The 26,634-nt window shown below is 45.4% G+C and overlaps 2 protein-coding genes and 2 long non-coding RNA genes across 5 annotated transcripts; 2 read left to right on the top strand and 2 right to left on the bottom strand.

Moving 5' to 3' along the window:
- LOC140618104 (uncharacterized) lies at positions 1–12,294 on the bottom strand. 2 transcript variants are annotated; one of them, XR_012018285.1, is made up of 4 exons: positions 11,301–12,294; positions 10,964–11,160; positions 5,317–6,155; positions 1–4,068 (listed from the first exon to the last, which is right to left on the bottom strand). It is a non-coding gene; the product is annotated as an uncharacterized lncRNA (long non-coding RNA). The 2 variants fall into 2 exon arrangements; XR_012018286.1 differs by lacking the exons at positions 10,964–11,160; positions 11,301–12,294 and adding exons at positions 4,670–4,946; positions 10,817–10,922.
- Positions 3,015–11,116, top strand: LOC140618101 (uncharacterized). The gene is made up of 3 exons (XM_072800086.1): positions 3,015–3,347; positions 4,613–7,625; positions 10,480–11,116. Exons 1-2 carry the CDS (start codon positions 3,229–3,231, stop codon positions 5,607–5,609), a joined length of 1,116 nt encoding a protein of 371 aa, XP_072656187.1. The 5' UTR covers positions 3,015–3,228; the 3' UTR covers positions 5,610–7,625; positions 10,480–11,116.
- LAMP5 (lysosomal associated membrane protein family member 5) lies at positions 10,982–26,305 on the top strand. Its single transcript, XM_072800087.1, has 6 exons — positions 10,982–11,116; positions 11,672–11,844; positions 12,223–12,354; positions 12,482–12,587; positions 13,988–14,176; positions 25,437–26,305. Exons 1-6 carry the CDS (start codon positions 11,053–11,055, stop codon positions 25,613–25,615), a joined length of 843 nt encoding a protein of 280 aa, XP_072656188.1. The 5' UTR covers positions 10,982–11,052; the 3' UTR covers positions 25,616–26,305.
- On the bottom strand, positions 14,017–14,652 carry LOC140618106 (uncharacterized). Its single transcript, XR_012018288.1, has 2 exons — positions 14,540–14,652; positions 14,017–14,442 (listed from the first exon to the last, which is right to left on the bottom strand). It is a non-coding gene; the product is annotated as an uncharacterized lncRNA (long non-coding RNA).
- Positions 26,306–26,634: the final 329 nt, after the last annotated feature.

Below are 26,634 nucleotides of genomic sequence, written 5' to 3'. Positions count from 1 at the left end.
TAAATTTTTTTAAAGATTTTATTTATTTATTCATGAGAGACTCATAGAGAGAGGCAGAGACACACGGGCAGAGGGAGAAGCAGGCTCCCTGCAGGGAGCTCGATGCGGGACTTGATCCTGGAACCCCGGGATCATGCCCTGAGCCAAAGGCAGATGCTCAACCACAGAGCCACCCGGGTGTCCCTCAGAATCACTTTTAATGCCTTCCTGGCCCATTCCATGACAAGATTGAAAGAGAACAGATACACTATATGTCATTGGCACCAGGCTCCTCTCTAGATTTCAAACATTTAATACGAAAATACAAAGTACATTTACATTTAATGCAAAATATAAAGTAGCTCATCAGTATTTGTTACTAGTTCAATGTTGAAATATTGATAATTCTGGATATATCCTGTTAAATAAAATATATTCTTTTTTTTAAATAAAATATATTCTTAAAATTAATTCTATCCTTTTACTTTTTACCTTTTATTTTATTTTTTAAGATTTTATTTATTAGAGAGAACACGCATGAGTGAGGGGAGGGTAAAAGGGAGAGGGAGAAGCAGACTCCTCACTGAGCAGGGAGCCCGATGAGGGGCTCGATTCCAGGGCACCGAGATCATGACCTGAGCTGAAGGAAGACACTTGACTGACTGAGCCACCTGGGTGCCCCCTTTGTTACTTTTTAAAATGTGGGGGTGCCTTGGTGGCACAGTTAGTCAAGCATCCAACTCTTGGGGTCCATTCAGGTCGTGATCTCAGGGTCATGGAATCAGGCCCCAAGTCAGGTTCTGTGTCCACTGTGGAGTTTGCTTGAGATTCTCTCTTTAAAATAAATATAAAAATCTTTAAAAAATAAAATTAAAATGTGGCTACTAGACTCAAAAACATAGTAAAATGGTAATTACCATTTACTGGTAGAGATATTGTTTGGGGGTACAAACTTTCAGCTAGCCAATAAATAAGTCCTCGAGATCCAGTGTACAATATATAGACAACAATACTGTATCATGATCATTAAACTTGCTATGGACTAGATCTTAACCATTCACACCACAAAAAAACACAAAAAACAAAATGATAATTATATGAGGTGACGGAAGTGCTAACTATTGCTACAATTGCAGTCTATTTAAATGTATCAGACTAACATACTGTACCCCCTAAATTTACACAAGGTTATATGCCAAATATATTTCAAGAGAAAATAATAAATAACAATTTAAAAATAAAATGTGCCTACCAGAATATTTAAAATTGCAATTATAGTTTGCAGTATATTTCTATGGCCAACGCTGCAGCTGAGATTCCTACCATGCTCAGGGCAGACCATTCATCTGCACTGTGCTTCACAGAATGTGGTCCTCTCTGACCAGAAGCATCAGCACTACTTGGGGGCTTGTTAGATATACAATTGTTCAGCCCCTTCCCAGACCTACAGAATCAGAATCTCTGGGTGGAGCCCTGCCATCTGTGTCCTAACAAGCCCTCCAGGTATTTTTATTCAGTTGCTGCCATGGTGAGCCACCGAGCTAGAAGCACACTTTGCCAGTGCAAAGAGGATCAGGTTTACTAAATTGCTAGGCCATTTGAAATAATTGTTTTCACATTTAAAATGTTTGTTTTTTTTAAGATTCACATTTAAAATTTTAAAAAAGATCTTATTTATCTATTCATGAAAGACACAGAGAAAGAGAGAAGCAGAGACACAGGCAGAGGGAGGCTCCATGCAAGGAACCCCATGTGAGACTCGATCCCAGGAATCTGGGATCAGGCTCTGAGCCAAAGGCAGATGCTCAACCGCTGAGCCACCCCTCACTTTTAAAATATTGATTTCAGGCAGCCCGGGTGGCTCAGTGGTTTAGCTCCTGCTTCTCCCTCTGCCTGTGTCTCTGCCTCTCTCTGTGTCTCATGAATAAATAAAGAAAATCTTAAAAAAATAATAATAATAAAATGTTGATTTCACTCATATGGGGAATATAAAAAATAGTGAAAGTGATTAAAGGAGAAAGGAGAGAAAGTGAGTGGGAAAAATTAGAAGGGGTGACAAAACATGAGACTCCTAACTCTGGGAAATGAACAAGGGGTAGCAGAAGGGGAGGTGGGCAGGGGGATGGGGTGACTGGGTGACAGGCACTGAGGGGGGCACTTGACAGGATGAGCACTGGGTGTTATACTATTTGTTGGCAAATTGAACTCCAATAAATAAAATGTTGAAAAATAGACATGAATATTGAAGCAAAACCAAGTCACTGTACCCTGGAAGAGGACTGCTTGAGGCAGAGGTAAATAAGTAGACTGTCAGTTAGCTTAAAATGAGAGATTGACAAATGTGGTATTGTAAACTAGGATTTACTGAATTTGATTCTACATTTTTGGTTCTAAATCTGAACCATACCTTTTGTGGTAGGGCATTATTATCAACTCCATTTAACAGATAAGGAAACTGAGGCACAGCAAGATTAATTAGCTGTCTCGAGGCCCCGTCTGCTGGGGCCTGGGTGAATCTGGCTATAGAGCCCCGAGTGTTAACCACTGTACTCACAGTGTTGTACAGGGCCCAGGCCTATCTCAACTCATCTGCAAAGGGGGTTATTTCTACACTTGTTCTTCTGAGCTATTAGAATCATCTGGAGACACTTAGAGCTGCATTCCTGCCAGGCTCCACCGACTAGAGATTTTAATGTCATTGGCCTGAAGCGGTTTCAGGGGTGCTGAAGAATTCCTTGGGAACCTCAGAAACATGTCCCATTTGACAGACGATGAAGATGAAGCTGGGACACACAAGGTGGGATGCGTTAGCAGTAGCTCAGCCTCTATCAGTGAGGCCAGGGCTTCTCCAGCCAACTGCAGGGTACCCAAGTCCCCTAGGTGACCTTTTTAAATGCAGGTTCTAATGCAGGGGATGGGTGGGGCCTGGGCTTCTGCAGTATCCAGGTGAAGGTGACGCTACTGGCCCACAGACCACACTTTAGCGTTTGGACAGTGCACTACCTGGGTCCCCTGACCCCCGCGGCCCCTTCCTGGCGGTAGGGGTGCGCACTTTCTTAGCAGGTGGGGAGTGGGCCAGGATACTTAGCCCAAATACACTCCCAGAATGGGGATTCCTTGAGATGGCAGGCCTGATGCCCTGAGCGCCAAACAAGCCCCAGCCAGCGGGAGGAACACCTGGAGCACAGTCTGGGTTCCGAAATTCTGGGAAGCTGAAAGGAAAACAAAAACAAAAACCAACCCAGGCTTATGGCCCAGAAGCCGGGAGCCCAGCGATCCCTGGGCAGCGATCAACCGTCCTCCTCTCCCCGAAGCCTGGCTTCCCGAGCTTCTGGCCCCCTCCCACGCCTGCCTGAACTGTGGACGAGGTGAGGGGACAGGGTGGACAGACTGGTGCCCCCCAAGGCGCGATGCAAGCGTCTCAGGGCGCAGTTTCCTTGGCACAGCGGCCCTCCCCGCCCCCCCGCCCGGTCCCGCCGCCTCCCTCCGGAGTTCCCAGGCCGAGGCGAGGAGCGGCCTTCGGGTGGACCCGGGTGGGGCTGTCGGTCCCTCGAAGGGTCCTTGGGAGCGCGGTCCCCGCGGCCTCCGGCGGGAGAGGGCGGCGACAGCGCGGTGCGGGCGGTGCCGGGAGCCGAGCCCCGGCCCTCCAGACCCGGACGCGGCGCGGGCGCGGGCACAGAGAGCGGAGGAAGGGGTACCCGGGGGGGCGCAGCGCGGGGGGGAGGGCGCGGCAGGGCGGGATCCGCCCGGGGCACCCTCGCTCCGCAACCAGGGTGCAGCGGCCAGAGCGCCCCCGCCAGCCCGGGTTCCGGCCCATCAAGTCGGGAAATGAGACGATCCATCAGCAGGCCGGGAGCGCGGCCCCGGGCGTCCCCCATCTGTGCGCTCCACAGTCACCCGGGAGTAACCGCGGCGGCCCCCGAGGCTCCCGACCTCCGGGGACAGAGGCGGCGAACGTGGAGGGGCGGCTCTGGGGCTCCGGGCTCCGGGCTCCGGGCTCCGGGCTCAAGGCCCATGTGCTTGGCGGGGGATCCCCGAGGCTGTGAGCGAGGCGGGGACACAGCCCCCATAGACCGACTCAGTTCTCCACTGAAAGAAAAAAATAAAACAGCGCGGGGAGAATTAGAAACACAAAGAACGTCCCGGGGAGGACACCGATTTGGGCGGAGGGACTGGCACCCGAGGGTGCCGCCTGGGCAGCTGGGCCGGGGAAGCCTCTGACAGCCCGATCTGGGGCGGCGGGCGCAAGGCCGGGGCACCCCCACATTGGCTTTTGAGTCAAAAAATGACCATGGAGTTGTATGTGAAGGCTGATGTTAACATTTCTAGTGTCACTGCCCAGGATTTAATGCTATTCTTATTTTGAGGGGACTATCAGAAAGGGCTGGAGTCGGGCCTCCCAGAGTTCTTGGCCGGCCCTGGGCACGGAAGGGGAGAGAGACCGGGACCGGCCGCCCCCGGAGCCGCGCAGGAGCGGGTCCCGCGTCCCGCGTCCCGCAGGTGGCCTGGACCTGCAGCCCCGGCGGGCTCCGCGGCAGGGGCAACCCAGGGTGGGGAGCGCCCTCTGCTCCCACCTGCTTTCCCAAGTTGATTGATTGATCGACTTTTTTTCTTTTTCTTTTTTTTTTTTAAGCGGCCCAGTACCCTCAGCTCACAACCCTGGGCCCTGTGAGTCCGTTCACCGTCTCACCTTCGCCTTCCCAGTCCGGACCTGCCTGCTCCAGGCCGCTTCCTCCAAGGGCCCGCGCCCCTCCGCCGCCTGCCCATCCTTCCAGGCCTTTCCGCGGTCTCGGCCTCGGTCGCGCCCCAGAAGACTGTGCCCTCGGTCCGGGAAGCCTGCCGCGGGGCCCGGGGCTGTCCGAAGCCCGAGCTGCGCGTGGTTCCCCGAGCGCCAGGGCCCTGGAGCGTGCATCCTCCCAGCTCCGGCTCCGGGAGCCGGGCCGCTGCGGCACCTCGCGGGCCTTTCCCTGCGGCGCGGGGAGGCCGAAAGGGAGAGAAGCGTTGCCTCGGGGACCCGGTCTCCTCCCCGCCCCTCAGGCCCAGCCCGCTTCTCCGCCCGCCTGCCCCGCCCCAGCCGAGTCTCTCTCACCCCCGCCGGCCTCCCCCCAGCTCTGGGACTGCCGAGACCTCAGCGGCAGGGGAGCCCCGAAGAAGGCCGGGAGGGAGCCAGGGACTCGCTCTCTGCTAGGGACTTCCTCGTTTTTCTCGTCCTGACTACCCTCGACGCCCAAACACAAAAGACCCCACGGGTCCCGTCGCCCTGGCCGAACCTGCTCAACCGCAGCGCCCTTGTGAGAGATCCCCCTTCCCTCGCTGTGGAGCCGGCGTGCATCTCACCTGTACAACTGGGCAGGGGGTTTCTGTCCCCTGTCTACACCTGCAGCAGCTGCGCCAACGCCAACGTGCCAGGAGTCCAACCCAAGGGCCAGGCGCCAACGTCTTTCTCAGGTCGAGGTCGTTGCCAGCTCTGGCTGCAGGCGGCTGGGCGCTCGGCGTCTCCTTTCGTTCGGGCAGAAGCTTCCAGGCCTGGAATCTGCAGCCTGCGCGCCCTGCGAAACTCCAAGCCCTGTGCAACCTGCCCACCTACGTCGGTGCCACCCAAAGGTAACAGCACAGGTCACAGTCCATGAGTCCTGAGCAGCGCACACTTATTTCGCGTGGAGACGGGATGTTTTAATAATGAATTGCCAGCATGTTTTCCCCTAAAGGACTCGCGCAGATCACCTCCCAACTAAGGTCACTCATAGAAACATTGTATTTAGACCTGGAGGGATCCTTTAGGAAAGACATTTTGATGACGAGAGCCGTGAAGCTACTCACCAAAGTTGTCGTCAGTAAAAACTAACATATTGCTTCCTGGACTGCCATTCCCAGCTCCTTTGCAATACACTGAAGACTCCTTCCTCTTTCCCTTTATTGGTTCCCAGAGCATCTGTACAGTGTTTTCACAAAAACAGTCACAGACACATCCCAACCTTACAACAGCAGAACACCGGAGGGCATTCCAGAACTCCAAGCTTCCCTCAAAGCACAACAGACTGGCCACCCCACTCTCGCTGTCCCCTCCCAAAGGCAATTAATATAAATTATGCTCAGTCCCATCACATCTTCAAGTGAATATGCAGACAAGGTCAAATAGGCAATTAAAAGAGTAGTTAACTGGGGACCAGGAACTCCTGTAACACATCATAAAGGAGATGTTAAGGAATCATATTATCACAGAATTCAGGTAGCAAACTATTTTAAATGAGCCACAGTTCACCTAACCTTAGGCCTAATGAGGTAGTTGTTATTTCTTGGAGAGAAAAACTTCTTAAAAGAATTTTTTTTTAAAATTCTCAGTTGATTCTCGTCCTTTGCAGAAAAGTTCACTGCCTCCAAGTTAAGATTTTCCTCACTAGGAAAGCAGAGAGGACTGTACTCCAAGGCCTAACAGCTGGAGCTTAGTGGCAACTAACTTAAAAGAAGTTTAAAAATAGTTAACTAATTACTGCCTCATTTGTGACTGAACTTTTTCTGGAATGACTACCAGGCCTTACCATCTGCTTATTGGAGGTTTGTTTTATGGACTTTGTCCCTCTTGTTCTCTCCTACGTGAAGGCATTTATTCTAAATGAAACCATAAAAGGATATTTCCTAAGTACTTAGCATAAACATCGTTGGCCGATGAAAGGGCCATTATTCTGGCGCCTCGCCTCTTCCACTAGTTACCCTCATTGCAGAAACAGCTCTTGCTTCATTAAAGTAGGTGCATTTGAGACCAAGGAAATGAAAGGATGAAGAAAATTTTATGAAGGTCCTGCAAGTTGAGTGCATCAGACCTCAAACTGAATTTTCTGATTCTTTCCAACTATTCTAGGATTTGGAAACTTATGCAAATATTCTCGTGTACACTTATTTTTCAGTTCCTATCCCCAAAGGGTTTCTATCCTAGGAAGGGTTTCAAAGGTATTCAAAGGCGGTAAGTAAATTAAATGAAGTAAGTGTTCAGTGATAAGCTGAACACAAGAAATGGTTTGGGTAAGTAGTAGTTTTGGGCTTAACCTCTATGTAGAGGTGTACTGTTTAGTTAAATTATCCCTTCTTTTATTTAAATTATCCCATCCACGTGTGCTTTCTCTGTGTGTGTGTGTGTGTGTGTGTGTGTGTGTGTGTGTGTTTTGGAAGGGTTGGGGACAACATAGCCAGAGTACATTTTTACATTTCACTGTAAGGTGGAATGAAATATCAACAAGCCAAATTTCAACTACAACAAGCCTAGCTTTCCTCTTTTGAAGCTAATAAATATGGTTTCTATCCATTTTTCCTGATTTTTGTAATTTTGTTGTTTGATCTACAGATACAAGTCAGTTGTTTGTGTGACCAAATATAAAGAGTTATACCTAACAATTTGAATACTTAATTTTATTTAGGGTAAGGTTTGCATATGCCATTTTTTCCATATATCATATGTAGAGCATATTATCAGATAAAGAAGGTAAGTAGTGCTATGTAGTCTATAAACTGCATAGCCTAATGGACCTAATTTCTTCTTTATCACAGATTGATAAACATGGACGGATGAAGAGATACATCTTTGTACTGGCTTTCCTATTTAATATAAATTTCTTCTGTTGGCATTGCCCTTTCTTGTCTATCTCCCCCAGGTCAGTATGTCCATGTTTTTTAACACCCACCTTCTCCAAGAGGCCTCCTTTGGTCAGTTGCAATGGCTGTCTTAATCTTTCCCTAAACATCTATGCCCACCTTATGCCAGGCAACCCTACATCTTCATGTATCTTCCTATTTTCTCTCACTCAAACTGAAAGGTCTATACACACTGGGCCCTTTGCTTCCACTTCTATGAAATAGTAACCACTCAATAGCATGAAGTTCATTAAGGCTAATTCAATAAGGAAATACATGAATTGAAAAGAATCCTTTGAAGGGACATAAAAAAAATCTAGAGAAAGTTCCAAAGGCAACATACTTAGATCATGTTTTCTCCTGACATTTTGTTTTGACCTCCAGCAGCAATGATGGAAATGACACCACCATTATCCACATGAGTGTCCCTGTTTATGTCAGTTTCTCCTACCTTCTCTCCCATTCAATAAATGAAGAATGGAGCAAATTTTGAAAAATGTTGTTACTATCTTAAGATATTATCTAATAATATAAGGAGTAAATTTTACTCCTTTATCAGCTCTTTGCTGATTTCAAAAGGATATTTCCTAAGCACTTAGCATAAACAGGATGTTTTTTAAAGGATGGTTAGAGGGGCACCTGGGTGGTACAGTTGGCTTAGCATCTGACTCTTGGTTTTGGCTCAGGTCCTGATCTCAAAGGCCTGGGATCAAGCCCTGTGTTGGGCTCTGTGTGGAGTCTGCTTGAGATTCTTTCTCTCTCTCCCTCTGCCCCTCCTTCTCATGCTCCCCCCACACCTCTGAAATAAATAAATAAATCTTTAAAAAATAAAGGATTACTAGAAGTTTATTTAATTAATGTAGATAAAAGCTGTAGGGAAAATGATCCAATGCTTATTCCAACATAAGAATCACTGAAGATAGCTTAATAAGTTCAGGGGTCTTTGTAAGCTATCTTTAAAATTAAACACCTACAAGGAAATTTAATTCTGTTTTGAGGATAATCCTCCTAGGAAGAAAGAGTTAAAACTGCTTCCTTTTTTCTTTGAATTCATTCTAGTACTCTGTGGTGTCAACAAAGAGATCATGTATGTCAGGTGTGAAAAGAAAGCATTTCAAAGGAACCACCATTTGATTTATAATGAAATCAATAATCAACTATAACAAATTAAGATTAATGATCCATGTTATTTCTCATCTATATTTTCTTATTAAAGTAGATATTCATCAATTAATTCAGTTGATCTTTTAATAACCTATAAATGAGAACATCTGCAACAATGTATCACAAGAGAAATTGTCATAATCTTTTACAGACAATCTCTTCTATTTGTATAATGGTATTTGTTTATCTTTGGATTCCCAGAGCACCAAGCATATTGCAAATAGTTGGTATTCAGTTAATGTTTACGAATAAATTAATCTTTTGTTTTGAATGATGTTACACTTACTGTCTCACTTGGCCTAACCGGCCATCCCCTGAGGTATTATTCCAGTTTTTTAGTTGAGGAAAAGGATAAATCTGCACAAGGGCATAAAAGCAATAAATAGTGAATCCTAGGCTAAAATCTATCCATTTCTTTCCTCATTAAAGTACTGAAGGAAAAGATGGAGGGACAGAGAATATAAATGCTTCATTACATATGAATCATTGTTTTTAAATTTTTTACAGTACTGCAGGAAAATGTGTTACAGCAATTGTTAACATGACAAACTGTAAGCCATGTAAATTTTGCAAATTCCAATCATAACCAATAATAATTGACTTTAGCAATCACAATTTGGCGTCAGTTCTTCTGTTTATAAACATTTATGTAAAGTCCTTGAGAAATGCTTGAATGAAATATAAAATAACAGATAAAAATAAAGATATAAAATATGCTATCAATTTAAATATTACTTCATAGCTTGAATTGCTATTGATCTAATTAGAGATTTGGGATTTCAGCTTGTTATTTGGTCAGTGAATAAAGATTTTATGCAAATGAAAATATGGTATATTTTGGAGTCAAAGTATTATATAAGGAAAAATGAAGATGATCCCTATGAAGTTAAAGCATGTGATTTTTCTATTTTAATTCTAACTGACCATGTGACATTTGGGAAGGTCATTTAATTTTTTTGAGCCTCAGTTTTGGGAATGTACAACCACAATAAGGCATATCTTCCCATGTCTACCTTCTAACATGGTAAGGAGGCTCAAATGTGGCAACGCATGTGAACATATTTTGCAATTTCTCCCTTAAGGTGACATTGTTTATTTTGTGACATTATATTACTGATTATCCACATAATCCAACAGCCTGTAAGACAGGAAATATTTGGACATCAATACGATTGATGAGGACAGCATGCTTACTGCTGAAAAGGCTGCATTCTGACGTACAAAGCAAAAAAAAATTTTTTTAAAGCAAGCTACCATTTTATGTAAATATTGGAATTAGCCCAGTAGTATTTATTTTTTCGTCCCACTAGAGGCTGTAGAGTAATATCTGTGTGTGTGCATGTTTACATAACTATGTAACATTGCTGTCCTAAGAGACCCTAGATAACCCTCCAAACTTCAGGTTCACTTACATGCCTCTTGGCATAAAAGTCACAGTATAATGAGGGTAGGTGACCCCAGAGTTTAGAGCCCTCATGCAATCAGAGAGCAGTACTAACAGAAAATAAGCCTGAATTACTGCACTGACTGACGGCCCCATTTAGGGAGGCGTCAATTTAACTTTAAACCCATTAGCTCATTGAGAGCAGGGGAGAGAAGGGGATGTCTCCAAATGCAGGAAACTGTTGCCATAGCATTTTCCTTCTCTATTTCTGCCTACTCCTCCTCCCTCAAAGCAGCAACAATTTGTGCTCTCCCGTTTTCTTTCAGCAACCAGGTGCATTTTCAGAAGCCAGGACTCTAGGGATGTGATATCTACACCACCTAATAACTGTACCTGGCAGGGATATTGAATAAGTCTGAGAGTGCTGTTAAGTTTTTCCGGACAGAGTCATCTTTGCAGATGCAACTGCAGAACAGGAAACAGACTCGGGGAAAATTTTAGCCCCCCAACATCCCATTGGCTGTCTGCACCAGCCGAGCCACAACAAGCTCTCCTCCACCACCACCACCACCACCACCACCACCACCACCACCACCACCACCACCACCACCACCACCACCACCGATCCCTTTCAGCACTCGCAGCCGCGGACAGCTCCCTCACCTCGCGGTCGGCTCCTCCGCAGTGAGCCGCCTCGCGTTCGGGCGGCCCGGGTCGGTGCGGCTCCCGCCACCAGGTCTCCGCCCGCGCGCAGGGAACTCGCGCTCCCCCGCCCCCGCCCCCCGCACGGCGCCCCCGCCCCTCGCTCACCCCGGCTCACTCCAGCGGCGACTTTGAGGGATTCCCTCTCGGGCGGCCTCTGCAGCAGCACATCTGGCCTCCTTCGCTGCACGGCGAGCATGGATCTCCGAGGAAGAGCCTTTCCCAGCGTCTACAGACTAAGAGTTCTCCTGATGCTGTTCTGTGAGTAGCGTCTGGGCGGCCGCGAGGGCAGAGTGCACTGTTTGCTGAGAACAGAACCGGCAGAGTAAAACCAGTAGCTTAGGTCAAAATGTGGCCCTTACGTTTTGCTATTTTCTTTCTTCTTAGGGGGCGGGGTGGAGGGCCTTCCCGCTGGTGGCAGGGAATTCCCCAGAGGGCCACACACCTGTGCGGCACATCCCAGACACAAGGCTCCGCGAGCCTGCTTCGTGGGGGTCAGAGCACTGGCAAGAAAGGTTGGGTTTAAGAGCCCAAGGTGAAGAAAAAGGCCAGCCGGCTTACAAAATAGTAACGATTCAAATTTAAACATTTTTATTTTTATTATAAAAATTAATTCATCGCAGTGGAGTTGAAATTGTCGGCGCTAGGTTAGAGAAACGGCTCGCAGAGCGCACAGCCGCCGGCCAGGAACTTTATCAGCCCAAAGCCCGCAGACCACGGTCTCTCCACCCTTGCGCCCACGACGCGTGGGCTCACTGAGGCCGGAAACCATAGGATTTTTTTTTTTTTTTTTTTTTTTGGTTTGTCTTTCCGCAGATACAATGGCTCGAATTACGGCAGAACAAGAAGTGGAAAATCTCTCAGGCCTTTCCACTAACCCTGAAAAAGATATATTTGTGGTGCGGGAAAATGGGACGACGTGTCTCATGGCCGAGTTCGCAGCCAAATTTATTGTCCCTTATGATGTGTGGGCCAGCAATTATGTCGATGTAAGGAACCTTTTCCCTCCCGGCTTGCTCCTAGGGCTCCAGGGGCGAAGGGCACCCTCCCGGCAAGGCCCCGTGAAGACCTGGGTCGCCTGCCTTCCCCTCTGCGCCCCTGCAGGCTGCTCCCGAATGCTGCATGGGGGTGTCAGCTTGTAACGCCTTCTGCTCGCCCTGCCTGCTTTGAAAGTAACCCCCCTTTCTCTGCTTCCCTAACGGCCGGCCGGGTCTGCACGTAGAGCATCTAACCGCATGTTCCCGGACCTGGGAGCGCGCGCGCAAAGGAGCGCCCAGGCGTGCAGCCCAGAGTTTGGACGCGCCGCCCTTCCCAGCCCCCGCGGAGGCCGGGCTCGCTGAGGGGGTGCGGGGCGTCTGTGTTCCCAGCTGATCACGGAACAGGCCGACATCTCACTGACCCGGGGAGCTGAGGTGAAGGGCCACTGTGGCCACAACGAGTCGGAGCTGCAGGTGTTCTGGGTGGATCGCGCGTATGCGCTCAAAATGCTGTTCGTAAAGGTAACCCCGAGCGGGCGGGCGCGCAGGGGCGGCGCGGCCTCGGGGTGGGTGTGGGCGGGGGCCGCCCCCCGGTCTCCTCACCCAGAAGCCGTGGGGGCGAGTGACGCGCGCCTCCCCCGCTCGGCAGGAAAGTCGCAACGCGTCCAAGGGACCGGAGGCGACGTGGAGGTTGAGCAAAGTCCAGTTCGTCTACGACTCCTCGGAGAAGACCCATTTTAAAGACGCAGTCAGTGGTGAGTAGAGGCCTCGGGGCTGGGGAGGGAGCCTGCGGCACCGCGGGCGCTGCAGAGAGCGCGGGCGTGGAGACCCAATTCCTCAGGAAATCCGGACGTTTGACGGAAACCGGATCCTGGCTCTGCGCTCCGGGCCGGGTCCGCCGAGGGCTTTCTCGCCGGGTAGAGGAAGCGGGAGCCGCGGTGCGTCCGCGGGACCTTGGGCCTTGTCGCTGCGCCAGCAACGCGGGGCCTTGAGGACCGGCCACCACCCGAGCCTGATTCTGGATGCGACCTCTCTTGGGCCTGTCACCCCCTGGCTGCTTCACGACCGTCTCTTATGATTTGTCCTTTAAAGAAGCACGGAGAAAGGCAAAGCGGTGTTTTCCCCCTGCACCCCGGGTTTTCATCTCAGGAGCAGAAGCGTGAAAGGGTCAGCCGACTCCCCTTCGCCCAGGATTTGCTGGCCTTCGCTATCTTTCTGCTCCAGGCCCTAAGGCTCGCACTCAATCTTCAGTCATCGACTGCAGCCACCCCAGAGCGGATTCTGATTCTGAACCCTGTCCTAATTTATTTATCTTTCCCTGCCCATCACTCCAACGACTCACCCAGATCCTCCAGAAATATCGTGGCAAGAACAACAGCCATTCCCCAAATAAGAGTGTTCACATGTGCAGACACCACGAAAGACCACACTTAAATTAATTACCTAACTTATTTATTTAGTAAACCGTCTAATCTCCTGATGAAGCTCTCCATCACCTTAGTACCTGTGTTAGGAAGAGATTTTTATTGAGCACATGAAAGAACGTTCATGTCAGTTCGCCCTTTCTACCTCTTTTTATCATTGCAGTAAGAAGAGCATTTTTTTCTCTTCATCAAAATCCATATTCAAGTACTACTTCCAGTTAAATTAGATGCCTCCCCCCCCAAAAAAAGAAGAAAAACCCATGCAAACATGTGCCAGAAAAGGAGAAAAAAGGGGGAAACCTCCAAAAAAACCTCTCTCTATTAGGGCATCTGGCCAGGGCACCAGCAATCAGCCCTGCTTTGTTGAGGAAGAAATTTTATTCCGTGTAGTCTGGTGTGAGATGTGGAAGATCAAGTCACTGTTTCTTTGGAATCTTCATTGTCAGGTTTTATATAGTAAAAAAAAAAAAAAAATTGGAGTTTTAGGTATCATTCTCCTTTTCCAGACATGAAATTTCAGATCAATGTTTAAGGAGCCCCTGCTTACAAAAGAATGGGTGTACTTGTCCTTTGTCACCACTTGATGCCATTAGCAGAGCCCCAGCAACACAGAGGATCAAAAAGGTGTCTGGAGTTGAGAGGCAGGAGCCAGCTCTCTGGCACAGAAGATTAGGAGATTAGGATTCTTCCAGAAAGAGGGTCCTAACAGTTGCTTTGGGCCTTCCTTGCAGCTGGGAAGCACACGGCCAACTCACATCGCCTCTCTGCCTTGGTCACCCCAGCTGGGAAGTCCTATGAGTGTCAAGCTCAGCAGTCCATTTCACTAGCCTCCAGCGATCCACAGAAGACAGTCACCATGATTCTATCCGCAGTCCACATCCAGCCTTTTGACATCATCTCTGATTTTGTCTTCAGTGAAGGTAGGTTGCGGTGAGAGGAAGGGTTCTGAGCGAAGGCTGACTTCAGGGTGGATGGAGAGGGGCACCTGCCAGGGTCCTAGGCTGTTACCACTTGTATTTTCTTTAGGCTGACAGGATACTTCTTCTCACTGTGGCATTTTAGGAACAGTATCAACTTTTCCCAGTGGTTCCTTCTTCTCCCTTCCTCCTTTGCTCCATTCTTTCCTCTCCTGTTTCCTTTCCTTGCTGCCACTCTCCCCTCATTTTTTCATCTTTCCTTTCCTCTCCTTGCCAAAGAGGTAACAAAATTCATTTGGAAAACCTGTATGTAATTTTGATGCCAATTTCCCAATGAAAAGGCAGCTAAAAATCTCAAGTACTTACCTACAGAGCCGTGGATTGCAGGAGGGCCTCTGCTTCCATGGGCCTCAGTTCCTCCGTTTCAGCACTTGCAGCTATAGGCTCTAGCCCTGTGAGTCTAAGTTTTAGTGTGGCTAGAATGTTTGTGTGTGTGTGTGTGTGTGTGTGTGTGTATGCGCGTGCGCAGGTGTGTGGGCATGCATACATGTGCAGGTCACAGAGAGACTCATGAAGACCTGCCTCCCTCCAGCACTCACCTTTGTGGGGAGAAACACCGTTGAAACTCTGGGGAAGCAAGGGTCCCCTAATCTTTTCCCTCTGTGGTGTTGAGAAAGGCTCTTCCCCGTCTGTGCTGGTCTCTGAAAGGGGGTCAGGCAGGATATAGCTGGGCAGATTCAGGAGGTCCACATTCTCTTGGTTCTCTGCAGCCCAGCACAGGTTGGGTGTAAGGGCAGTCCATATTTCTGCAATTTTTTTGAGTCTAGCACCCATTTACACTGGGCACGTGGAGGGTAAGTAAATTTTTCAATGCACTTGTCCTTTCTGGTCTGGAGAAGGTTGTTAAGAAATGAGATTCTGGTTGCTTTCTAGATGTCTTGCTTTGGGCTGGGGATCCCCAGGTGAAGACAACTACTGGAATGAACAATCAGGGAATCGCCATCTGTGTTATACACAAATCATTTCCCAGGGAATCCAGGTTTCATAAAATTCATCTTTCAACTCAAACTATAGTGAATAGCATCTACCCCACCCCCACTAGGATTATTTAAAGACCATTTGAGCATTCTTAAGTTAAAAGGTCTTTGACAGAAGAGCCTACTTCTTTTTTCATCTTTGCATTTCTAGCACCTAATACAATGCTTGGCACACTGTAGATGCCCAGTGAACTTTGGCCGAGTTGATATTCAAAAGTTGTGGACACAATTAACAGAGGCTCCGAAATGCTTGAATGCCAGATGAATCAGAATTTAATATATTTACTAAGTCAATACAACACTTACTTCTACAAACTTAGGGAAGAATAGGCTATTCCATTTGAATAGATCTTCCAGAATATTGAAACTAAACTCTAGGTATCAAGAACTTAGCATTTTTTGAAAATGTTTGAATATAAAAAGTATTTGTAAAATGTAACAGTGTCTTTCTTAAACGGAAACTATTAACTATAATTAAACGCAATTGAGCTATGATTACTGATGACTGGGAATTCACGAGAAACACATTGGACTGTGTAGAATCAGTCCCCAGGGCCCCTACCATAGATGCTTTTGAGTTTATAAGGGGACTTTTCATTGTCTCTAATTACTCTTTGTTTTTTACTAGTCAGCTGTTCTTAGGCACTTCCTTACTTATTGGTGCTACCAGGCTATAAATGGCTGCTTTTACTAGGTCCTAGCACAACCTCACCTTAATTCATTCTGGGTTATGTCTACATTATTGCTTATATTCATTTACAAACTGAGAAACCAAATCTCAATGTTTAGGATCCTATACAAAGTGAGAATAAAAGAGTCCTGAGTAAGGGCCAGAACTATTTTCCTGAAAATCAGTGAAGTTCATGGCATGGACTTAATGGGCATCTTTTGTTTGAAAAACAGTTTTTATCCACTTTCAGATCCTAGATGGATGGGCATGGTTGCTGGGTAGACTTAGAGAGTTTGTAAGCATGTAGAACTTTCTAAATGCAGATATATTAAGCAAGAGCAAATTGTACTTGTCTCACCCAGGCTTTTCTGGGTAATAATTAGGATGTTCCCTCCTGTATGGTGCCCTGGGGCTCAAAGCTCCTACTCCTGGGAGGAGGCAAGCCTCATTCAGAATCACTCACTGGATCTATTTGCCTTTGTGTAGCAGGGGCTCTTTTGTTCCTGGCTCCTCCTTTCTATGCCTCTCAGCACCTGACCCCCACTGTGTTTTGTAAGAGATCATTTTATTTGATTTGATGGAATCCAAAAGATTCCTTTTGGGGTGCTTTTTTGGGATTTGGCTCTTGCCCCCCCTTCACCCCCAAAATAGAACTTCAGGAAGCTCTGATGCATTGCCTCTATCTGCGTGGGGGAAGCAGCAGTATCTGGTCATATATATGCATGCCCACTGCAGGGGTATGTACGTGTGGTTGGCTCACGTGTGCAGGGTTTACAGCAAAAGGGGTTCCAATGAAGGACCAGTAAGGGGGCCACACTGGCAGTCTGAATTTTCACACCTGCCTGCTTAATAGATTCTGAGAAAAGCAAGGAAGGGTCAGTGAAATGGATTACTGGATACTCATGGGACTGAAAGCAGCTCAAATGGGGGTTGACGTCTTTATCACATAAATCCCTTTAGTGCATTGAGCTCAGCAACTACACTGATCCTCAACAGAAGTCTCTTAGCCCAGCATGTCTCCAACTGCAGAATGCACAGGAATCTTCAGCTGCATTGTGCACAGCTCTGGTGATCTTGTTAACATGCAGACTCTGGTTCAGTAGGTCTGGGGGTGGAGCCCAAGATGTTCCATTTCTAGCAAGCTCCCTGGTGATGCTGTGGAACACTGTAGGGGGTTTGAGGGATCTTGAGCTGATCAAGAAAAAGATATGACCTTGAGAGGCAATAACACACAAGCTTAATTTGGTGGTACTCGGACAGGGTTATGTGAGAGGGGAAGTTGCCTGGAGCATGAGACTGTCCAGAGAGAGGCTTATGGGGACCACCATCCAGAAGGGGAGGAGGGCAGAGGACCTCCTGATGAAGAGAGGAGTATGGAGGAGGGAGCTTACGTGTCTAGGTGATATGGCTCAGCAGCAGGATAAGAAGTCTCTGGGTCAGAAAGCTCTAAGGGGCAGCAGAAGCTGAGGCCTTATACCTATAAGGCTCTATCTTATCAATGGGTAACAGCTGTTGGGTGAGGTTTGGTATGCAAAGCAGGCAGGCTCTAAATAGCTAAAGATGTACTTGTTTGGGCTGGTTTTTAAATAACTAGATGCGTAAAAATTTGAGTTTGGCATGGCAGGCTTTCGAGCTAATGGTCTCAGCCTGCAGTGAAGAAATAAACCACCTAGGGCCAATACACAGAGGCTACTTTGGCTCATTTCTGTAACCAAATACACTTTCATGGCAACTACCACCCTGTAGTTCAAGGCACCTCCTCTTTTCCCAGTTGGGGTTGATTAACGTGTCCTTCCACAGTTAAATCCGTGTAGTGTATCCCTTTGAGCACCCCAAGAGTTTTCTGGCTGTGATGGGATGAGGATTACATCATTGATAGGCAAAAAATCAGCCTGAGAATTTTAATGGCTTGAATGAAAGGTAACTTTTATGTATGGGTAATTATGTAAGAAACAACAGAACACAAAGGGTGTTTCTGTTCCCCTTTATTAAAGATTCAGGTTTAACAGGCGTTTAAAAGTTACCACATATAGGCTGGTCCCTTTTCAGTTCTCAAGAGAGAATAATAAGTAAGCAAACAAACAAGCTTGTAGAGAAGGTACTGAGATCCCAGGTTACTGTGGAGAAACTGAGGCTCAGAGAAGCCAAGTTATTCGTGAAGTCCCCCCTCCTGGTGGCTGCAAGGGCTGAGGCAGGAGCCTGTCTTTGGGTACCAGATCTATGCTCTTAGCTTCTCAGAGCCTCAGCTGCTCCTACCAAGCAACTCTAATAAACATGTGAATGCAGGAGGCGTCTTTACAAAGATTGTCAGGTCCTCTGAATTCATGGGCCTTTTATTGGTGTTCCTAACAGCATAACTGGGAGATGCAACATGATCAGTGTTTTACCCGGATCTGTGTTTTAGTGGAAGTGAACATGCCTTACCTTGCTCTGTACACCAGCCCCCAGTAGAGCATTCTGTGGCTAGCTGCCATGCCTCAAGTACAGGAAGGCTTACCTGATGCTGATCCAGAGCATTGTGCAGATCTGTGCTTTACTTAGCACCTACCAACCAAGAAACCTGTCACCCTGGATAGTTGCTCCTCAGGATCTCCTTGGTAAGCATCTGGGAGGGGGGGGGGAGCGGATAATCCTCTTAATGAGCCCTGCTAAGAACTGTGTTGAGGGCTGGAAAGTGGAGCCCTAGTGTAGGGTCAGGTAGCTAGCCATTTGTAGAATTCAGTGTTCTAGGTACTGTCCTGGAACATAGTGTTTCAGGCTGGGTTCCCCCAGGAGCAGATCCTATGCAACCATGTAAGTGCAAGCAGTTTATTTAGGAGGTGATTCTAGAATGCACTGGTAGGGGGTTGGGGAGGTGAGATAGGAAGGCAAGGCAACCAGTTAAGGAGCATTAGTGAGCAGGTTCACATTGTGGGCACTTGGGGCTCATACTAGGAGTATAGAAGCACCTTGGAGTATCTGGCCTGAGAGGTGGGAAAATGGCATTTACCCACCAATTCCCATCCACCATTGATGGCTGCTGGGTAAAGGAGAGGCGTTGACTCTTTAAGACTTGCCTTGTACGCAAAACCCGCTGGAAAATGTGGGAATGGTGAATGCCAAGGTATAAGACACTGTCTGGGTCTGCTGCACCTAGGTACTGGGATACATGAACCTTCCCTGCCATGGGAGAGATTACAGAGCAGTGAAAAAGAGTTTATACAACTCTTCCTTGTGCTTGCCATGTGCCTGACACACAGTGGCGTCTATCAGTAATTGCTTTTATTATGTTATTTATTTATTTTTCTTTTTTCCCCCAAAGATTTTATTTATTGATTCATGAGAGACACATAGAGAGAGACAGAGACATAGGCAGAGAGAGAAGCAGGCACCTCGCAGGGAGCCCAATGCGGGACTTGATCCCGGGACTCCGGGATCACGCCCTGAGCGGAAGGCAGAGCTCAACTGCTGAGCCACCCAGGCGTCCCTATTTATTTATTTATTATTGCTAGTGCTTACATCTTTGTGAGAGTATCTGCTTGTCTCCAGCCAAAGGTCTCCAAAGCCCACTCATGCTAACAGTTTCTCTGTATACAAAATACATTTTGCTGAGGTTACAGGAGTTTAGAGCCAGTCCAGAGAAAATGGGAAGAGGAGTAAGCTCCTCCCACCAGCTGCCCTCTCAGAATGGAAGAAGCCCAGCCAGCAAAAGACTTGCCCTCTCCTCAAACAGGAACAGTCTGTGCTGCTAAGAGAGCTTGAGAAAGCAGGCAGCTTGCCTTTTTGCCCACTGCTTATCTCAGTGCTGTTCCTTGGGGTACAATGAACAGCTCTTGTAGTTGGTCAGCTTCTGGGAGTAAATACAACATTGAGATGGTCTTTAAACTATCACACACACAAAAAAATGATGGTCATCAAACAAATGAACAAGAAAATAAAGCATCAACTGAAAAACAGAACCTAAGATGAATCAGGATTTTGGTGGGGGCATTGGATTTATGGTTGAGGGAACCTTGTTTGGCCATGGTAGCTGGCAACAGATTACCCCTCTGTTGTCTGATCTGTCTTCATCTGATTCTTTCCAATGACTATACTAGACTGGTTGTTGTCTTTTCCAGCCATAGGACATCCTCCCTAGGCTTCTGTTTTGTGCACTTAGAACCCTGAGCCCAGCCAGGGTGGAGGCATGAGGGACCCCAAGCCTTGTGGAGGTAAACAGGGAGTTAGGGGTCTCTGAGCATCCAAAGCCAGCTTAAGCGTGGGCTAAGCCAAATGAGGTTCTTTTCCCAGGCAGAAATCTAGGGCCTTCCTTGTTTTAGACTCTGTGGGTTGTATAATCATTGTATAGGATCTTAACCCTAGGGTCCAAATGGGTTGTGGATAGGATTCTGGGATTGTGTGAATTTTAATGGGAAAAATTTGCATCTTTATTTTCAACAATTTCTAACTTTTAACATTCCCTTCAATTATAAATGAAAAGAACAACTCACAGTGTAATTGGTAATAATTAATAATTAGCGGTGACTTTATCACCAACAGAAATAATAGGTATTTTTATCCGACATTCGTTTGCACAGATCTTGCAAAGTGACAGTGGTACTTCTTATTACTTTGCAATCTCAGCCAGTATATGTACTAATAAAGGAGTACATGTATTACTTTCTCCCAACTTATTTAAAAATATTTTAGTAGCTGAATTTCAGCGTAATCTGTTTCCTTTGTAGTTCTATCTACATGCTTTATTTTTCTGCATTTGTAACCATGATAATTAGAAAGAATGATGGTTTCATCATTATTGGTATAAAAAAGATGGCACCTTCTGCCCTAGTGGGTCATGGTGAGCACTTTTTAAGTGAAAGAGAATAGACTGGTGTGGAGGAACTGTTAGATGCACAAGGTCAGGATAGGTCTTATCTTGTGAGACTTTGGTTTTAATTATGTGTGTAAATATATGTTCTGAGTTATAATGTAAAACATTTTTTCCCCTTTGGATCAGAGGCAGAGTTTGAAAACACTAGCTTGAGCCTGAAAGTGGAGTGTGTGAACTTCTATGGGCTCATAAAAACCCTTGGGGACAGATGGGTGTCAGACTTCAGGATATTTTAGACTTTAGGAAGACAATACAGTGCATAGTCCATATATTATGGAAAACCCCAGAAGAGTCAGGGCAGCCCCTGTCATCAAATAAATTAATATATCTGTTCCCTGCAGTGAAATATGTGAATCTTCATGCTAAGTAGGATGAATGAGACTCATGAGCATCCTGATATTAGTTCAAGTCAAATTTTGCTGCCAAATGAGTAATACAGAGTACTTTGGATTTCCAGAGCTCTGTGGATTTTGGAATGGTGGGTAAGGGATGGTAGACTCACTAATTACTTATTTGACCACTTAGTGGATGTGGGTGGATGAAGATGGGGATTCATTATTTCTCATATTTTTATATCCCCTTATTTTCCCCATGACTATTATTTTTGACATGTTAATAGTTTAATATACCCCCTTCTGTGGTGTGATTAGTTCAGGTCTTGTCTTAAGGCAACAAAAAAATATTCTTAAGAAGTAAACCACAATTATAATGCTAAGTGAAATAAATCAGTCAGAGAAAGACATATACCATATGATGTCACTCATATGTGGAATTTAAGAGATAAAACAAATGAACAATAACCAAAAAAAAAAAAAGACAAACCAAAAAAACATTATCTTAGCTATAGAGAAAAAACCAATGGTGACCAGAGGAGGTAGGTGGGAGAATGGGGGAAATAGGGGATAGGGATTTAAGGATGCATTCGTAGTGATGAACACTTAGTAATGTATAGAATTGTTGAGTCACTCTATTGTACACTGAAACTAACATAAGACTGTATGCTAACTATACTAGAATTAAAAATAAAACAAAAAGAAATAAACCACAATGGTATTCTAGTTATTAAAATTAAAATATTATAGTTATAACTATACCAAATTTATTATCCATTTAAATATAGTACTTAGGACAGTATGATTCTGACACCAATTCTGATGTGTGGGTGTTTTTCCCAAACACTAAGCTATTCTCTGACAGCAGCTGGGTATTCTTTGGTTCACCTTACTGCTGACACTGCTGAGATACCATCAAATCCCAAAGGTTAAGGGCGTCTTCCTATAGGACTACCCCCTCATCTCTACTTCAGAGACCAAATGCAAGTCCAGGTTGTACCTGGGCTTCTGATCAACTTGCTATTGGAGATTTCCATGACCTTTTCCTGAGTTTTAGGCTCAGAGAACTCAGAGAAGCATTTTATTCAAGATATAACTCAGGAACAGCTAATTGTAAGAGATGTAGGGTATAGGACAAGAGGGTGGAACTTTCATGCTCTCTCTACATCCACCACTCTGCCCAAGTCTCCATGTGTTCACCAACCAGAAGCTCTCCGAATCCCATCCTTTTCAGTTTTTACTGAGGTTTCATTTCATAGGCACAATTGATTATGTCATTGGTCATTGGTAATTGAACTGAATCTCCAGCCACTTTCCCCTCCCTGGAAATCAAGGGGGTAGGGCTGAAAGTTCCAACCCTCTGATCACAAGATTGCTTCTCCTGGCAACCAACCCCCAATCTTAAGGTAGCCTATGGACTTTCCAAATTGATCTCATTAGCACAAACTCAGGTGTGCTTGATAGGGGTGTGTTATGAATAGCGGGGTGTAAGTTTGTAGCTAGGACATGACAAATGAGCAAAGCCCACAATCTACATTAACATTACATGGGCAACTGCATGTTGTGAGGAAAACAAATAGCCTTTGTTGTTAAGAAAATCCCTACACCAGGAAACCCCATTTGCACTAGTTTTTCTCTTTAAAGAGGCAATGTGGTATCATGAGGGGGAAACCAACCTGGGTATGGAGTTCTGGGACCATAGCTGGCTCTGGCGCATCTTCTAACAACAGCAAGTTTTCCTCGGGGAAATCGGTTGGTATACTGGGCTGCAGGCTGATGCTCAAAGTGTGGGACTCATTATAATTGAATCAAATAGTGAAAAAGAAAAGTCCTCTACTAATTCTTTTTAGCCCTCTGGTTGTAATAAGGAGAAAGCAAAGTTTAGTGCTAATAATAGATCCTTAACATTTCCCTAAATTTGCCAAAATATCTTTTTAAAAATCTTCTTTGTAAAAAAAAAAATATCTTCTCAGCTAGGGAATATATGTATGTGTATGTTTACTTATTTATTTTAAATGGTTTTATTCAGGTTATAATTGAAATACAAAAAACTGCACATATTTAAGTGTATAATGATAAATATTGACTTAGGAATACATCTATGAAGCCATTAGTACAATCCAGAAAAGTTAACATATCCATCCCCTCTGAAAGTACCTTCCTACTTCTTAGTAATAAACATGTACCTCGTTGAATTTTCATGAGCAGTACACAGAGCCACAGAGCCCAGAAGCCCTCCTTCCTGCCCGCCTTGTGATTCTGTAGCCTTTAAATGTCAGTTGCTCTGGTCTGCTACTGACATGACCCTAACTAGCTCTACCCCTAGCCCATGTCTGTTAAGTGCCACCCTGACGGTACTGTTAAGTTAGGCTGTTGGAATTTAGGTTGGGGCTTCATTTCCTCTGGGCAAATTACTTAGCTTCACTCTACCATATGAGTAAAATGGGTATAATATCAGTATTTATCTAATAAGATTGTCATGGGGATTAAATGAGACAACCTGTGATTACAGCTGAAAGTTAATTTAGAAATCAGGCGTGTTAAGTATACCGCTTTTAAAAAGCTGTATGTTTGCCTGCAATCTTCCAGGTTCTACTTTAGAAAAGACTTAGGGCTCTGACCTTATCCTCCTTTCTGCTGGTCTGAGGAGAGATGGAAGGAAGGACTATGCCAACATGGATTCTGGAGGAGGCTGGCACACACCTAGTGCTCAATAAATGTTTACTGGGCCACTCCAACTTAGAAACTTAGTCTTTATGAAGAGCTATCTAAGCCTGTTTTCTCTAGTTATTGCTCATAAGTTCAGTGAAAAGGCCACTAGTTACCCACAAGGGGCAAAGGAACCTGAGCAAATACCTGGTTTTAAAGAATGCAGTTTTTAAAAGATTTGTTTATTTATTTTAGAGGTGGAGGGTGGGGGGCAGAGGCAAAAGGAGAGAGAATCTTCAAGCAGACCCCCTACTGAGCATGGAGTCTAATGTGGGGCTTGATCCCAGGACCCTGAAATCATGAGCTGAAATCAAGAATCAGCTGCTTAACCAACTGGGCCACCCAGGCACCCCTTTAGGAATGCAGTTCTGCTCCGGTCTACAAACTGTGTGACCACCAGGTTTCCCCAAAATTGTTTATCTGGTTGTAGGTGAAAATAGAGGTGTGTAGGGCTATTAAACTGTCTTGAGGGTAAGAATGCAAAATGGAATCAGCACCAATGTTCTGGTGACATTTTCTTTCTTGATCGAGGTGCTGGTTGTGTGGGATGTTCATTTATGAAAATTCATCAAGTTCTGTACTTTTTTTTTAATTGTAGTATAATTTACAAATCTTAAAACACACAAACCTAAAATATTTAGTTTGAAAAAAAATATTGAGCTTGATACATTTTTACCCCTACTTGCAACCATGTAACCCTTACCTAGATCAAAATATAGGATATTTCCATCACACGCAAGTTCCGTTTCCTGTTCCCTGTATGTAAACACTTTTTAAATTTCAATTGTCATAGACTTACCTGTTTTTGAACATCATATAAATGGAATCATGTGATATGTACACTTAGAATATGGGTCTTAGAGTTTTCACTCAACAGAATGTTTTTGAGATTCATCCATTTTGTTACATGTAGCCATAGTTCATTCTTTTTATTATTGATTAATATTCCATTGTATGAACGGACTGGTTTGTTTTTCCATTCCACTTTGATGGGCATTTGGGTTGTTTCCAGTTTGAGGCTATTGTGGATAATGTTTCCATGAACATTTATGCCGAGTCTTTGTGTATCCACATGTTTTCATTATTCTTAAGTAAATACCTAGGATTGGAATGCTGGGTTACAAGGTAAGTGTACATTTCCTTTTGTTAGAAGCTATTGTTAAGTTCTATATAGTGGTTGTACCATCTTCCACCGACTATGTGTAAGAGTTCTGATGGCTCCATGTCGTTACCAACACTTGATCTTCTCAGTCTTTTTGAAAACTGTAGATTGTGTGTGTAGTTCTCTATGTGTACATACTTCAATAGAAAGTTAAAAAATTAAACCAGCAATAAAAATGATGATGGTTGTGTTTAATGCTGAAATTCTGAGAATTAAAATCAAGCACCTGGTCATTTTGTTGGCACCTGCCAGGAATCCAATGATTGAATGTTGCCTTGTTGAATGGATGCATTTTAATTTTAATTTTAATTTTACCTTGTGCAGAGGTATTAAGTGATGCATTCTCATGGTTGATTGGGGAAACCTCATTTCTTAAAAAAAAGAGTCTCCTCAAATGTTGGTTGAGAAATCTTCTCACTTCCAATTCCCTTTTAGTTTTGATAGGAGGACTTAGGATTGAAAATATTGGACAGGAGCTGATTTCTTTCTTTTTTCCCATTTCAGAGCATAAGTGTCCAGTGGATGAGCGGGAGCAGTTGGAGGAAACCTTGCCCCTGATTTTGGGGCTCATCTTAGGCCTTGTCATTGTGGTGACACTGGCGATTTACCACATCCACCACAAAATGACTGCCAACCAGGTTCAGATCCCTAGGGATCGATCCCAGTATAAGCACATGGGCTAGGGGCCAATTAGGCAGCCAGCCCCCAAGACCCCCTCCCCAGCTGGATCAGGTAGAGAAACAAAAGCACTTTTCCACCTTGTACATGGGATATACCAACATAGCTACAATGCAACAGGCCTGGGTGTCCAAGGCTTGCTTGGCCTACGTCCATGCTTAAACCTAGGGAAGGGGGGATTCTTTTGGATTCATGGGGTGAATGGCAGATGTTCTCTCCATGCTGGGGAATGAGGAGGGAGGAGTCAGCCAGCTTTCATGCTCATGGTGGCCTGGCTTTGACTCTCCAAGGAGCAACACATACAACTCAGAGGAGTATCTGGCTCCAAAGTTTAGGGATGGAAAGACACTTCTTTTGGAAAGACACCCCTTTAGGTTCAGAGAAATAGGGGGTGCTTTGCTCCCTTGGCCTACCTTATACAGTTGTCAATGCACACAAAATACAGCCTCATGCTCCCTAAGGCAAGACCCCTGAAAGTGATCCATGCTTTTGGCTGGCATTCTGCATGTCTAGTGATTGTCTTGGGAATGTTTCACTGCTACCTGCACCCAGTGACTTTGCAGCACAGAACCCGTTTAATGTAACTATGCAGAGCTGTTTGGACTTCATAGTATGTTGGGTCCAAGTGAGGGGACCTGAAGAATCAATCATGTGAGTTTGTTTTTCAAAATGAATTAAAACACACTACTGTCTAACATTTGGCTGCTTTCTTGAAACAAGAAGACAAAACTAAAATAGTTTCTTTGGCATCCAGAGAAGAGAGGGGAATGGTGAAGATGGATTTTCATTTTCTGTAAGAGGAAAGCAAAGAAAAGGCAGGGAAGCCATAAGAGGCAGGTTGGTTTTTCCAGGTGAAAAAAACATGGATTTATTTTGGCAAATAATAGTTTTAGTCATGGCATCCCTTGAACATCTGGTCTAATATTGCTTCTGATGCTTCCTGGTCTTGAGTTTGTTATTTCACTACAGATTAAAAAGCTTGTCTGGACATAGTAGCCTAGGTTGAGTTGTATTTGAAGTAAAA

The sequence above is a fragment of the Canis lupus genome, chromosome 26 (assembly GCF_048164855.1).
Source record: "Canis lupus baileyi chromosome 26, mCanLup2.hap1, whole genome shotgun sequence".
Lineage (NCBI taxonomy): Eukaryota > Metazoa > Chordata > Mammalia > Carnivora > Canidae > Canis > Canis lupus.
Note: the sequence above shows the minus strand (reverse complement) of the source record. Positions and strands in the feature narration are given on the sequence as shown.

What these genes read in the sequence shown, in the direction of transcription:
- LOC140618101 (XM_072800086.1), top strand. Translation starts at nt 3,229, where the DNA reads ATGGCCCAGAAGCCGGGAGCCCAGCGATCCCTGGGCAGCGATCAACCG. An exon ending in CTGCCTGAACTGTGGACGAG is followed by an intron (nt 3,348 to 4,612) that starts GTGAGGGGACAG and finishes TTTTTTTTTAAG; the next exon opens with CGGCCCAGTACCCTCAGCTC.
- LAMP5 (XM_072800087.1), top strand. Translation starts at nt 11,053, where the DNA reads ATGGATCTCCGAGGAAGAGCCTTTCCCAGCGTCTACAGACTAAGAGTT. An exon ending in TCAAAATGCTGTTCGTAAAG is followed by an intron (nt 12,355 to 12,481) that starts GTAACCCCGAGC and finishes CCCGCTCGGCAG; the next exon opens with GAAAGTCGCAACGCGTCCAA. An exon ending in TGATTTTGTCTTCAGTGAAG is followed by an intron (nt 14,177 to 25,436) that starts GTAGGTTGCGGT and finishes TTCCCATTTCAG; the next exon opens with AGCATAAGTGTCCAGTGGAT.